Raw genomic sequence first — 12,943 nt, forward strand, 5'->3', positions numbered from 1 at the left:
AATCAATACTTCTTAGACAAAATAATGCTTACAAGCTAAAAGATCCATACAGATATTTCAACTGTATTGTAAAATAGTGCACTCTGTGGTTTCTCTGAAAAGAATGATGTAGTATTAATTGTCACCAGTGACAATGCAATGATAGGTCAGAGAAACTCAAATTTCTCTGTCCACTTTTCTTATTATCATAGTTTAATTTAGTGCCCAGATTTACATTTTATATGTTATTTTCTACCTTTATTGACCTGTGTAAGATCAGACTTCATTCTTTCAAAGCTGAAAAATTCCAAGTTTAACATTCTTCCTCATGATCTCATCTTCTGATGTTGAAAATCAGTCTCATGGTTATTTTCAGTACCGTCTCCAGAGTCTCCATGTCTCCATGGTGCCACAGTGATCAGAATCCATGATAGTTATAACAGGAAACTGATAACACATAGAAACTTGAAGAATCATTTTTACGTGGTTAGTCCATTTAGTTCTTTTCCCTCTTTGCACCAACATTTCAAGATTGTACTTAAAGTCAGTTCATGTTAGTCATATCAATAACAACACAATTTCAGAAAATGCATTAAAATTACTTTTTAATTCATACACTGGCACAGGTAAAAGATAAGCTTTCATTTATATAATTCCTTTCAATGTGCACGGCACATACATATACAATATTAAACATCAGCTGTATAAAACTACAGGCACATTCCAACAAAATTTAAAGCTTAAATATTATTTGACAACCATATCAAGTAATATTCTAAAATCTCAGTGTCTGTACATCCAAAGGCATAATTAACAGGGTTCTTCAAGGCAACTAGTCAGCCTAACAAGTTCAACTAACTGTCTTCTCACTGTCTCATTGCATTTCAAATGCTGTACTAACCTTGACTTAGTATAAGATAGCAAATTGGAAGTGGAGTATTAGTTAATAGAAATGCATAGGTTTTCACTAACATGTGGGTTCAGTGAGCTTCTACAGGCTGTAACAAATATAGATATATTGTACTGAGTGTAATTTGCATGGGAATATTATCAGAATGCTATACTGTCTGAAAACAAAAGTTGTTTACTAAATATTTCTGTAAAAAAAATTAGACAAACTGAATATTGATGTGAAAGTGACATAAATTAAGTTTTGAATTGAAAACTGTCTGGCAAAGTCTCTCCCCAACAAGTTATTTCTCTTTCTCACCTGTTGTGTACTTCCAGTAGATTCATTTTCCTTCCATTTCAGATTCCTGTGTATATTTTTGACTTCCATATTGTTATTCATTGCTGGTGAATCCTGCAAGATTCCCACCCCCAATGTTTCAGTAATAATTTGAACCTTAGACTTACATGTGCTGTGCCAGTGAAGAATGCACATTTAATTTAATGCCAAATTAAGGAAACTGGTGACTCTACATGCCCATAATAAGGAACAGATATTTATGCCTCAGGATGATGACAATGATTCAAATTATACAGATTATCGGAACGAATACAAAATACCAGTAATTCGCTCACCAAACATTGACACACTAACCCCACTGAAGGCAAAGCAGACGACCAGAAATGGATGCATTAGCATGGAGATATTTCAATTTATATTAAAAAAAACACAGGCGGAAAGAGTTAACCTCGTCCTGGTAAGATTTTTGCCGGTCTCATTTTGGATTTGAGTACCGTCCTTCCAGCAGCTCATCCTCACTAAAACATTGAGGACCCTTAAAAGTTCTAGAAAACACCAAGTAGCAGCTTATTAAAAGGAATGTTGAAAACTGAACTGAACTTTCTGTTGCTGTCGGATCGATGGAGTGTCAAACCCAGGAGTTAGGGCTTTCCACTTTCCTCTCCATCCTCACCATAGCAGCAAAGAGCAGGGCAGAAGTTGTTTAATGAAGGACTTCAGAATCTCTGTCTGCACTTTTGTGACAGCCCCCATTTGAACCATCTAACTGGACCTTCAAATCCACGCATGAATGGGCAACATTTGTCTCTTTATTTGAGTTGAAACTCTGAAAGGGGGGTTGTTCTTTTCAACACCAGTACCAACCGCCCTCCCCACCCCACTCACCCCCAAACGTATTGTTTGAGTAAAATGTGCTGCTGTTTTCTTTTGCTTGGAGGGCGGAGGTACGATTTGAAAAAAAATATATAAAGAAAATATAGGGTTACGCAATGACCATATAGTGCAGTCTAACAGCTGTCTGCAAATATTTTCACCATGATTATCCGTACTAAAAGTAAATCGCTGGGTAAAGATAGCTCAAACGTGACAAGGCTCAACTAGGATGCAATAGACGCCCCACTGGCTACCCTTGGCTACATATGGTAGTATGTTGACTTAAGATCACCGCCATTATGTCAGGGGCAAACTCGCAGTCTTGAATTACTATGCCGCTTTTGGGAGGAGACTATACCTTTGTTTTATTCGGTGTTCTTAAAATGAGGTAGATAATTATTTGATTGTAGGAATGGAAATCTACAAGAAAGCAGCAGCTTTTTACATCTCCTCCACAAAGTTAAATCTTGCCCAAATTCATTGCAGATGCCTCGGTACCTTTATTCATGTGGGTTGGTAAAAGAAGAACTATTTAGTGCCCGTGAGGTATATTAACGATACAAACTGGGTCCAAATCAACTTGTTCTTTGACGTGCCATAAATAGGATTGAAAATGCTCCTTTGAAGCATCTGGGCGCTTACAACACTAAAATGTTGAAGCCTGTAGGTAGGTTAAGGATAGCTTCTGACCTGAAGATCTGACAAAGATTGACTGCAGGAGAGTTCAAAGTTCAGCAGCAGCAGATCTAAAAACAGATTTGAGGGTTAGGACTTCAACACTGTACTTTCCGCAGCAGAAGTAGACGAATTCCATTGAAATTACACAGCAACGCCACACAACGGAGGTCAGATACCAAGCATTGTCACAAGCAGATATGTAAAAATGAACAGATTTACCAAACCTCATGGATGAAGACTAAGACTCTGTGCCATGAGAAACGATTCATTAAAAACCAACACAACACGAATCTCCATTACACCAGTGCAAACCCATTGCATAAAGGAATTCAGTTTCACAATTTTAAACATGACAAGCACACCTGTGACAAAGTCTAAAGCACACGAGGCATCACATTTGTATATTTCCTTGCACAGCGTTTGCAGAAATATAAAACCAGTACAACTATAAATAAACATTCTGAGCAAAATATACATCCTTAAATATTTAGTCACAATTAATTTAAATATATGATACACCTACTCATCTTGCATAAAACTTTCCTGAAAGTGCACCGACCGTGGTTGAGACCCCAACCTACAATTAGTCCCTCCCTGCTGAGGTAAGTTCTGAGGTGAGCCCCTCTCAGATTCTCGGTAGAAAATGAGTCATGGTCATGATCGGAGTCACTTTGTTCCCCTTCTTTGCTTTGCCGTTCTTGCTTAACGCCATGTACATGGTTGGGTATGCGTTGGACTCGTAGGCGTTATAATTATTGGATAGCAGTATCTCGTTGAATTTGCATTCGTCATTGTAGTATGTCTGGAACGTAAGAAGACAGTTCTTAGTGGGACTTTTTGTGGCTGCTTAATCTACTATTGCAAAACCACGGATGCCCAATTCATTTACTCTCCCAGTGTGTACACGCGGAAGTTTGTACTCGGAAGTTTACGCACGAAGTGATGCCACACCGACCAATGCACCGCAGGGTTTTATCGAGATGGAGAGGTTCCGGTGTTGGACTGGGGTGGACAAGGTCAGAAATCACACGACATCAGGTTATAGCCCAGCGGTTTATTTGAAATCACAACTGTTCCGAACGCTTGTGATTTCAAATAAACCTGTTGGAGTATTAGCTCGTGTCGTGTGACTTCTAACCAGGTTTTTACCAACACTTTGTAACCTGTAATTTCTTATGACCTTGGCTTACATTGTTGAGGTTAGCTATCACAGTGCACCCTTATTTCAGAAATGCAGTGAACGTTTCTGAGCAGTTGGTTGGTCTGTATTTATCAGGGACCCAGAGACCTCGTCAAATACTCCACAGCATGGCAGAGCGCCATTGAAATCTACCGAGAGTTGTTAGCTCGTGTTGTAAGCCCTTAACGCTGCCTCTCAATATTTGCTCAGAGACCAAAAAAAAGCTGCAAATGCTGGATCCAAGGTAGACAGGCAGGAGGCTAGGACAACCCAGCAAGCATGGCAGCATCAGGAGGGACAAGCAGGAGGCTGGGGGGACACAGCAAGGCAGGCAGCATCAGGAGGGACAAGCAGGAGGTTGGGGGGACACAGCAAGGCAGGCAGCATCAGGAGGGACAAGCAGGAGGCTGGGGGGACACAGCAAGGCAGGCAGCATCAGGAGGGACAGGCAGGAGGCTGGGGGGACACAGCAAGGCAGGCAGCATCAGGAGGGACAGGCAGGAGGCTGGGAGAACACAGCAAGACAGGCAGCGTCAGGAGGGACAGGCAGGAGGCTGGGAGAACACAGCAAGGCAGGCAGCATTAGGAGGGACTGGCAGGAGGCTGGGACAACCCAGCAAGGCAGGCAGCATCAGTAGGGACAAGCAGAAGACTGGGAGAACACAGCAAGGCAGGCAGCATCAGGAGGGACTGGCAGGAGACTGGGAGAACACAGCAAGGCAGGCAGCATCAGGAGGGAAAAGCAGGAGACTGGGAGAACACAGCAAGGCAGGCAGCATCAGGAGGGACAGGCAGGAGACTGGGAGAACACAGCAAGGCAGGCAGCATCAGGAGGGACAGGCAGGAGGCTGGGAGAACACAGCAAGGCAGGCAGCATCAGGAGGGACAGGCAGGAGGCTGGAGGAACACAGCAAGGCAGGCAGCATCAGGAGGGACAGGCAGGAGACTGGGGGAACACAGCAAGGCAGGCAGCATCAGGAGGGACAGGCAGGAGGCTGGAGGAACCCAGCAAGGCAGGCAGCATCAGGAGGGACAGACAGGAGGCTGGGGGAACACAGCAAGGCAGGAAGCATCAGGAGGGACAGGCAGGAGGCTGGAGGAACACAGCAAGGCAGGCAGCATCAGGAGGGACAGGCAGGAGGCTGGGAGAACACAGCAAGGCAGGCAGCATCAGGAGGGACAGGCAAGAGGCTGGGGGGACACAGCAAGGCAGGCAGCATCAGGAGGGACAGGCAAGAGGCTGGGGGAACACAGCAAGGCAGGCAGCATCAGGAGGGACAGGCAGGAGGCTGGGGGAACACAGCAAGGCAGGCAGCATCAGGAGGGACAGGCAAGAGGCTGGGGGAACTTAGCAAGGCAGGCAGCATCAGTAGGTGGAGAAGTCAACCTTTCGGGTATAACCCTTCTTCAGGACTGAAAGGTTACACCTTAAACGTTGACTCCTCCAGCACCTGATGCTGCCTGCCTTGCTGTGTTCCTCCAGCCTCCTGCCTGTCCCTCCTGATGCTGCCTGCCTTGCTGAGTTCCCCCACCCTCCTGCCTGTCCCTCCTGATGCTGCCTGCCTTGCTGTGTTCCCCCATCCTCCTGCCTGTCCCTCCTGATGCTGCCTGCCTTGCTGAGTTCCCCCACCCTCCTGCCTGTCCCTCCTGATGCTTCCTGCCTTGCTGTGTTCCCCCATCCTCCTGCCTGTCCCTCCTGATGCTGCCTGGCTTGCTGAGTTCCCCCATCTTCCTGCCTGTCCCTCCTGATGCTGCCTGCCTTGCTGTGTTCCCCCATCTTCCTGCCTGTCCCTCCTGATGCTGCCTGCCTTGCTGTGTTCTTCCATCCTCCTGCCTGTCCCTCCTGATGCTGCCTGCCTTGCTGTGTTCTCCCATCCTCCTGCCTGTCCCTCCTGATGCTGCCTGCCTTGCTGTGTTCTCCCATCCTCCTGCCTGTCCCTCCTGATGCTGCCTGTCTTGCTGTGTTCTCCCAGCCTCCTGCCTGTCCCTCCTGATGCTGCCTGCCTTGCTGTGTTCCCCCATCCTCCTGCCTGTCCCTCCTGATGCTGCCTGCCTTGCTGTGTTCCCCCATCCTCCTGCCTGTCCCTCCTGATGCTGCCAGCCTTGCTGTGTTCCCCCAGTCTCCTGCCTGTCGCTCCTGATGCTGCCTGCCTTGCTGAGTTCCCCCACCCTCCTGCCTGTCCCTCCTGATGCTGCCTGGTTTGCTGTGTTCCCCCATCCTCCTGCCTGTCCCTCCTGATGCTGCCTGCCTTGCTGAGTTCCCCCACCCTCCTGCCTGTCCCTCCTGATGCTGCCTGCCTTGCTGTGTTCCCCCATCTTCCTGCCTGTCGCTCCTGATGCTGCCTGCCTTGCTGTGTTCCCCCATCTTCCTGCCTGTCCCTCCTGATGCTGCCTGCCTTGCTGAGTTCCCCCACCCTCCTGCCTGTCCCTCCTGATGCTGCCTGCCTTGCTGTGTTCCCCCATCTTCCTGCCTGTCGCTCCTGATGCTGCCTGCCTTGCTGTGTTCCCCCATCTTCCTGCCTGTCCCTCCTGATGCTGCCTGCCTTGCTGTGTTCCCCCATCTTCCTGCCTGTCCCTCCTGATGCTGCCTGCCTTGCTGTGTTCTTCCAGCCCACTGCCTGTCTAGCTTGGATCCAGCGTCTGCAGCTTTTTTTTTTGGTCTCAACATTTCTTCATCAGCTTTCTTTACCTGTGATCGTTTCAGCGTAAACCGCGGAGCTCATGGTCAATTCAAGAGCCGCTCTCCAAGTTTAACAGAAACGTGTTGTCATTTGCATTTTTTAAAATTGCTCTTGTTCGGGTTCTTCTCTGTTTTAATCACATGTCGCGCCTCCTGTTGTCTGGCACTGTGGGACCACAGAGGCTTGCTCCAAGGAAGGTGAGCGGAAATCTCCCTGAGTGGTGATTAGAGGAGTGAGACTTCCAGAGTGAGAGCTCACTCTAAAGTCAGTGAAACATGGCACGCAGTGTTAAATGGAATATGTTCCCAGGTGACAAGTAAAATAGTGCAAGAATTGGCAGGTAGGAGTCTTGCCTGATAAGTCAAAATTCTGTACGGGAAGAAAGCCGTTATTCTAGATGTGGGAAGACCGTACAATATGGGTGGTCCACTTTGAGTGATTCTATTTTACGCTGGGGAGGACAGTAGGTGCTTGTGCAGCCTGGTAATGCAAAGAATGGAATGCACTGAAAGACGGACGAGCTAAAATCCAAGGCTGCAGGATCGATTTATATTTCACCCGACAGACACTACTCCACCCCATCCACCCCCCATCCACACACAATAAAATATACGGTCAGAAGTAACACAACACCAGGTTATAGTCCAATAGGTTTACTTGAAATCACAAGCGTTCGGAGCAGTTGTGATTTCAAATAAAACTATTGGAGTATAACCTGGTTCTGACCTTGTCCACCCCAGTCCAAAACCGGCACCTCCACATCAATAAAATCTACTACACAGCTCTCTTTAAGAACGTGCTTCTTGTCCTGTGGCCAGATCACACATAATAGACCCTCAAAGTGTCTTCTTGAGTACACCTTCGCGTGTCATCAGAGAGTGATAGGAGCGGTCTCTCAGGCTGACTGGTTTGTACTCACAGATCCGTAAAGCTTGCCTTTGCTATTCATAGCCACAAAGAGGCCGCTGGTCACCCCGAGCAAGCTGACAACTCCCCTCCGCACGGGAGAGATTTCCAACAGACCTGTGCAGAGAAAACATGTTAACCTGTTTCCTGCTTTTATTGCGAAACACGAAAACAACAAAACCACAAGCTGGTCGGGGGCGTTTGATCCTGTGACTAAATCTCCTGCAGGATTAGCAAGCTGTTGAACACGGTCAACTCTGCACCGAGGTCCAGAGAGTCACAACCACCTGATGCGCTTTCCACATCAGAAAAGAAGATGTAAATATGAAAATACAATATCACTCAAAGCGGATTCATTGAGTGTTTAATCAAGCGGTTAGTGAAATGGGTTTGCACTTGGATGGTAGGTTATCTGGGAACTGGCAAGAACTGTACTTTCTGACGCTTTAAGAACATAACACACAGTCAGGCCCTCTGCATTTGAATATGTTAATGAGTCAGCGTGATTAATGTAACCCCCCAACAGCATGAACAGTGATAAACACAGGACACCTCACCCCGAGTCACCCTAAACTAGAGGGTAATGAGGCAATAAGCGCAGATTGAGGGGCACTTGTTACTATCTGACAAGCTGCTTCTTACCTCCGCGTGTTGCCATGAACTTTCCCTCCACTACATTAGAAACATCCGTTAAATCGATTGATTATGCAACAGAAATGTCTCTGCGAGTAACCGATATTTTCTAGATGTACATCAGGTGTCCCAGGGAAATAAACATATCCAGACATTTTTTTTAAATACAAGAAAATAAACCTATCCAACCTAACTCTGAACTAAAGGCGGTTTCATATCGGTTGGGGTGTGCAGAGACTGTGCTAGCTCCCACATGATAACGTCTAGTGGTACATGGGCTAATACTCACTGTACCGACTCTCATCGTGAGTTCCATTTATTCTTCCATCGGACAACACTTGCAGATGAAACCCGATGCCTACATTGCAGTAAAGCCGCCGTAGCCTTTTGATGCCCAGTAAATAGTCAGTGTCCCGGCTGATTTCCTTCATCTCCCCGGGGATTCGGGGCATGGAACGGGACAAGAGGGTCTCCCATCTGCGCTCCACGGTGGTGTTGGGCTGGCCAGAGACAGGGGCAGAGCGCACGACACCAGAGGTAATTCCGAGGAGGAGCAGGAGAAGCGAACAGGCCGGTTGAACTGTTGTCTTGCAGACCATCCTGATCAACGCGTGCACACGTGGTTGGGAATCGATTGCACTAAAAATACCTCGACTCTAGCTCCACTTTCTCGCTTTATTTTGGGCGCACATTTAAAAAAGCAGCAGAAACGCTCAGCGTGTGTTATGAACTGCTCTTTGCATCTGTAGGTTGCATCAGGAGCCCCCCTCTCTGAAGAAGCGGCTCAGGGAAGTTTATTTGAACTTTGCAAGCCGCGTCAAATGATCAGTTTTGGGAGTCAGGGGAGAGCTCTCTGTGAAGTCTTCTTCCTCTGACAGTACAGCCATCCGGTCTCCCCTGACCACGATATTTATATCTATCTGCTGGCTTACCCTATTACATCACCATCTCTATCTACTTTACACTCATTGAATCCAACTTCCCGAATACGCATCATGGAGAGAGTCATGCGCTAAACGCTTCAGACTGGACAAACTTGTTTTGAAATTAAGTTTGAAAACTTTACTGCCTTTAAATATATAGGCACGTGAAGCACGCAGATATAAACATTAGCGCAAGCTAGATATATTTAAATCGATATATATGCAGAATATATAGCAGTATATATAGATATCTATATATAGGCCATATATATGCGGCGGGTGTACATATACATATATTTACTTACAGATTTGGATAATATTCTTGACTATATGTTGATTGTCTCTCACTCAGGACGCTGGGAAAAGCTAACACTTACTCTATGGATTCAGACGCCATAAATCTTCAGATTATTTGAATTTTTCTGATGTGTTTATTTCTGTCTTACATGTTATTTCACTAAAACATTTCGCTTCTGCCAGCCCCAGCCATGGCGAGAAGATCACAACACCGTGAGGTAGAATATAGACAGTGCGTGAGTATTTGGCAAGGACCTTGGTTGTATTTGAATATTTTACTGTGTTTGAACACAATAAGAAATGCGCTCCCGTTAATGAGAATGAGAAATCAAACGCTTTCAGATGGTCTTAGTGACGCTCCCTCAGAACTGGGACTGGAAATATCAACTCTGCTGTGTTCTCCACTGATGCTGTCAGACCTACTGAATTTCTCTGATTTTGCTCACTTCAAATCTCCAGCATCCGCAGCTCTGAGGAAGGATCACTGGACAAGAAATGTTAACTCTGATTTCTCTCCACAGATGCTGCCAGACCTGCTGAGCTTTTCCAGCCATTTCTGTTTTTGTTTCCGCAGTTCTTTCTTTGATCTGTTCAACATGGTCTTATTTTTGATTTATACTAAAAAGAAAACCCTGGGCCTTGATTTAAATGGTTCCCCGTTGGCATTAGGTTTAGTTTTGAGCCAATTTCTCAATATCCAGGTTTGTGTTGGACCTGTTCCAGAAGCAAGTCAAATGGTAACGTTTACAGAACGTCCCGTCACACCCTCCAGCATCTTGAAGTCGAGACAGGTGGTCAGGTGTCAGAACCTTTGGACAAGATCCTGCACGCTGTGGTTAACATCACTCAGGTTCCTCTGGTCCAGGAGTCATTTTGCCTTTCTCAGTTTCAGCAATGAGGAGTCTCCTGCTGCCCCTTGTCCGGGAGACACCCCTGAAGAGCTCAGGGTGACAGCTCAGTGGAGATTCGAAACCCAATGACTTTCACAAACTTCTCAGTTGCAGTTTCAGCTTTTCAGACAGAACACATCCAGCGGCGCGTGTTCGAGCCCGATTCGCGTGTCCGAGAGACACCTTCCAGTTAAACACCTTGAAGTGAAGGGGAAAGTTTCCAGCTAATGCAGACTGGTTGGAGCAAGAGGAGAAGCCGCTGTGTTTGTAATGTTCATGAGCCAGAAATCAAAAGCCCGGTTTATGGAGACACGGATTCAGTTCTGGCTTATCATTCAAACGCAACCATTTCGGGTACAGACAGGGAACAAGACGTTGCCTTCAATGATGACCATAGAAACGATGCTCTTGTGAAAGTTAAAAATCACACAACACCAGGTCATAGTCCAGTAGGTTTATTTGGAAGTTCAAGCTTTCGGAGCGCTGCTCCTGATCAGGGTTCTTTCGGGAAGGCAGTTCGCTCTGCTCTGGCCTACACCAGACTCAACCCCCACAGCAATGCCTTCCAGTATTCAGGGAATGTGGGTGTCATTGGCTGGCCAGCATTTATTACTCGTCCCTAGTTGCCCTTGAGAAAGTATGGGTGAGCTGCCTCCTTGAACCGCTGCAGTCCACCTGCCCGTAGGTAGACCCGCAATACTCTCAGGAAGGGATTTCCAGGAGTTTGACCCAGTGACTGTAAAGGAACGGTGATATATTTCCAAGTCAGGATGGTGAGTGACTGAGTGTGGAACTTGCAGCGGGTGGTGTTCCTGCTGCCCTTGTCCTATCTGGATGGAAGTGGCAGTGAATTTGAAAAGTGTTGTCTAAGCAGCCTTGGTGAATTTTTGCAGTGCATCTTGTAGATGGCACACATTGTTGCCACTGAGGGTTGGTGGTGGAGGGATTGGATCTTGGTGGATGTGATGCCAATCAAGCGGGCTGCTTTGTCCTGGATGGTGTCAAGCTTCTTGAGTGTTGTTGGCACAATACCATCCAGGGCAAGTGGGGAATATTCTTGGGCCTTGTAGATGGTCTATCAAACCACTCAGTTCAAGGGCAAATAGGAGTGGGCAACATTTGTGAATTGTTCATTAGATTTGTTAGGCGAAAGTGAGGACTGCAGATGCTGGAGATTAGAGTCAAGATCAGAGCGGTGCTGGAAAAACACAGCAGGTCAGGCAGCATCCGAGGAGCAGGAAAATCGACGTTTCGGGCAGGAGCCCTTCATCAGGGATCCCAGCACCACTCTAAACTTGACTCATTAGATTTGTTTTCTATCTCCAATTGCTGTGGACCTGAACAGCTGGTAATGTTAACATACCCACATCCCAGAAAAAAAACCTCAAACAGTAGTGGTGTTGTTGGGGAATTGTGGGGGGAGGAGACCAACGAGAATTTGCGAGAGTGCAGACAACTGGAACCAATTGGATAGTGCCAATCACCCAGCACAGGCATTGTGGGCCGAACGGTCCTCTTCTGGACTGTATTTTTTTCTAATTCCTTGCAGCAATTGAACCCAATATAATTCATATGTGGAATTAAATACGCCGATTAGACAAGGCAGACAATCTAGAGCGATCAGCTCTCCTTGGACCCTGCTTTTGGTGGGTGGGGGGGGGGGGGGGGGGGGGATATGTTGCGGATGTACAGAAGCTGCTGACTCCGACTCGGTGCGGTTTCAGAGCCGCGAATGTTCTCGTTTTGTGTTGTTTCTGTAATAAAGCAAATATGTCTCTCTGCGCTTTTCGCGTCCCTTTTAAGAGAAGTTGGCCACTGACTGGAAGATTCGCATGAGAACCTTTTCTCACGTTCACGTCTGGATGATTCTGTACAATAAAGACCAATCAGTTTGCATGTTGTGCAGGTTTGGGAGCTGTGCAGCCTCACTCCCCTTGGACTCCCTGTTCCACTCCCGCTCCTGGTTTTCTTTTTGTTCCCGGCTGGCTTTTATTCCTCCCGCGTTGTGCTTTGCCACAGCCCCCCATGTCTGACTTCAGGCGGCTCATTTGATCTTTAGGAAAGAGATGCTTGTCTCTTGTTGTCGGGGCTTTTGCAGCGACCTTTGGCAAACGCCGGCTTTGCGCGCAGAGAGTGGCGCACCGCCTCAGAGTAAGCGGCTCTCAGGGGGGCCCAGTGTTTAAGCTGGTCTGGTCATTTCACCTGTGTGAGACCACGGCCCACTGTCAACATATACACAAACAAACCCACAACAGTATAGGAGAAGGCTATCCGGCTCCTCAGTCCTGCTAACCATTCAATAAGATCCTGCCTGCATAGTTTGTGTTTCCAATTCCACATTCCAATCCATCCCCATCCCTCTGTCTAACAAGAATCCGTCCACTAAATAAATATTCTGAAGAAGGGTCACTGGACTGGAAATGTCAACTGATTCTCCCTCCACAGACCTGCTGACATTCTCCAGCAATTTATGCTTTTATTCTAGAATCTATCCACTATTTAATGACCCCATTTCCACCATCTTCTAAGGCAGAGACTTCCAAAGCCATTCACAAGGGGGAAAAACCTAATCTCTGTTCTAAAAAAGGCAATTTCCCAATAGAAAGCAATGCCCTCTTGTTCTGGACTGACCACTCCCGCCCCCGAGGAAACATCCTTATATGCGTCCACATTGTCAAGATGATTTAGGATCTTGTAAACATCAATCAATCTTC

The 12,943-nt window shown here is 46.8% G+C and overlaps 1 protein-coding gene across 1 annotated transcript; it reads right to left on the reverse strand.

Moving 5' to 3' along the window:
* Positions 1–3,241: 3,241 nt before the first annotated feature.
* Positions 3,242–8,994, reverse strand: fgf4 (fibroblast growth factor 4). Its single transcript, XM_072592816.1, has 3 exons — positions 8,409–8,994; positions 7,500–7,603; positions 3,242–3,521 (listed from the first exon to the last, which is right to left on the reverse strand). The coding sequence occupies exons 1-3, from the start codon at positions 8,716–8,718 to the stop codon at positions 3,345–3,347; spliced, it is 591 nt and encodes a 196-aa protein (XP_072448917.1). The 5' UTR covers positions 8,719–8,994; the 3' UTR covers positions 3,242–3,344.
* Between the last annotated feature and the right edge of the window lie 3,949 nt (positions 8,995–12,943).

This window comes from Chiloscyllium punctatum, chromosome 22, assembly GCF_047496795.1.
Source record: "Chiloscyllium punctatum isolate Juve2018m chromosome 22, sChiPun1.3, whole genome shotgun sequence".
Taxonomy (NCBI): Eukaryota; Metazoa; Chordata; class Chondrichthyes; order Orectolobiformes; family Hemiscylliidae; genus Chiloscyllium; species Chiloscyllium punctatum.

Excerpts from the sequence above, each read along its gene's own strand:
- fgf4 (XM_072592816.1), bottom strand. The coding sequence starts at position 8,718 with ATGGTCTGCAAGACAACAGTTCAACCGGCCTGTTCGCTTCTCCTGCTC. Across the intron at positions 7,604-8,408 it reads TCACGATGAGAGTCGGTACA|GTCTGTTGGAAATCTCTCCC; the intron begins GTGAGTATTAGC and ends TTCTCTGCACAG. Across the intron at positions 3,522-7,499 it reads AAGGCAAGCTTTACGGATCT|ACATACTACAATGACGAATG; the intron begins GTGAGTACAAAC and ends CTTACGTTCCAG.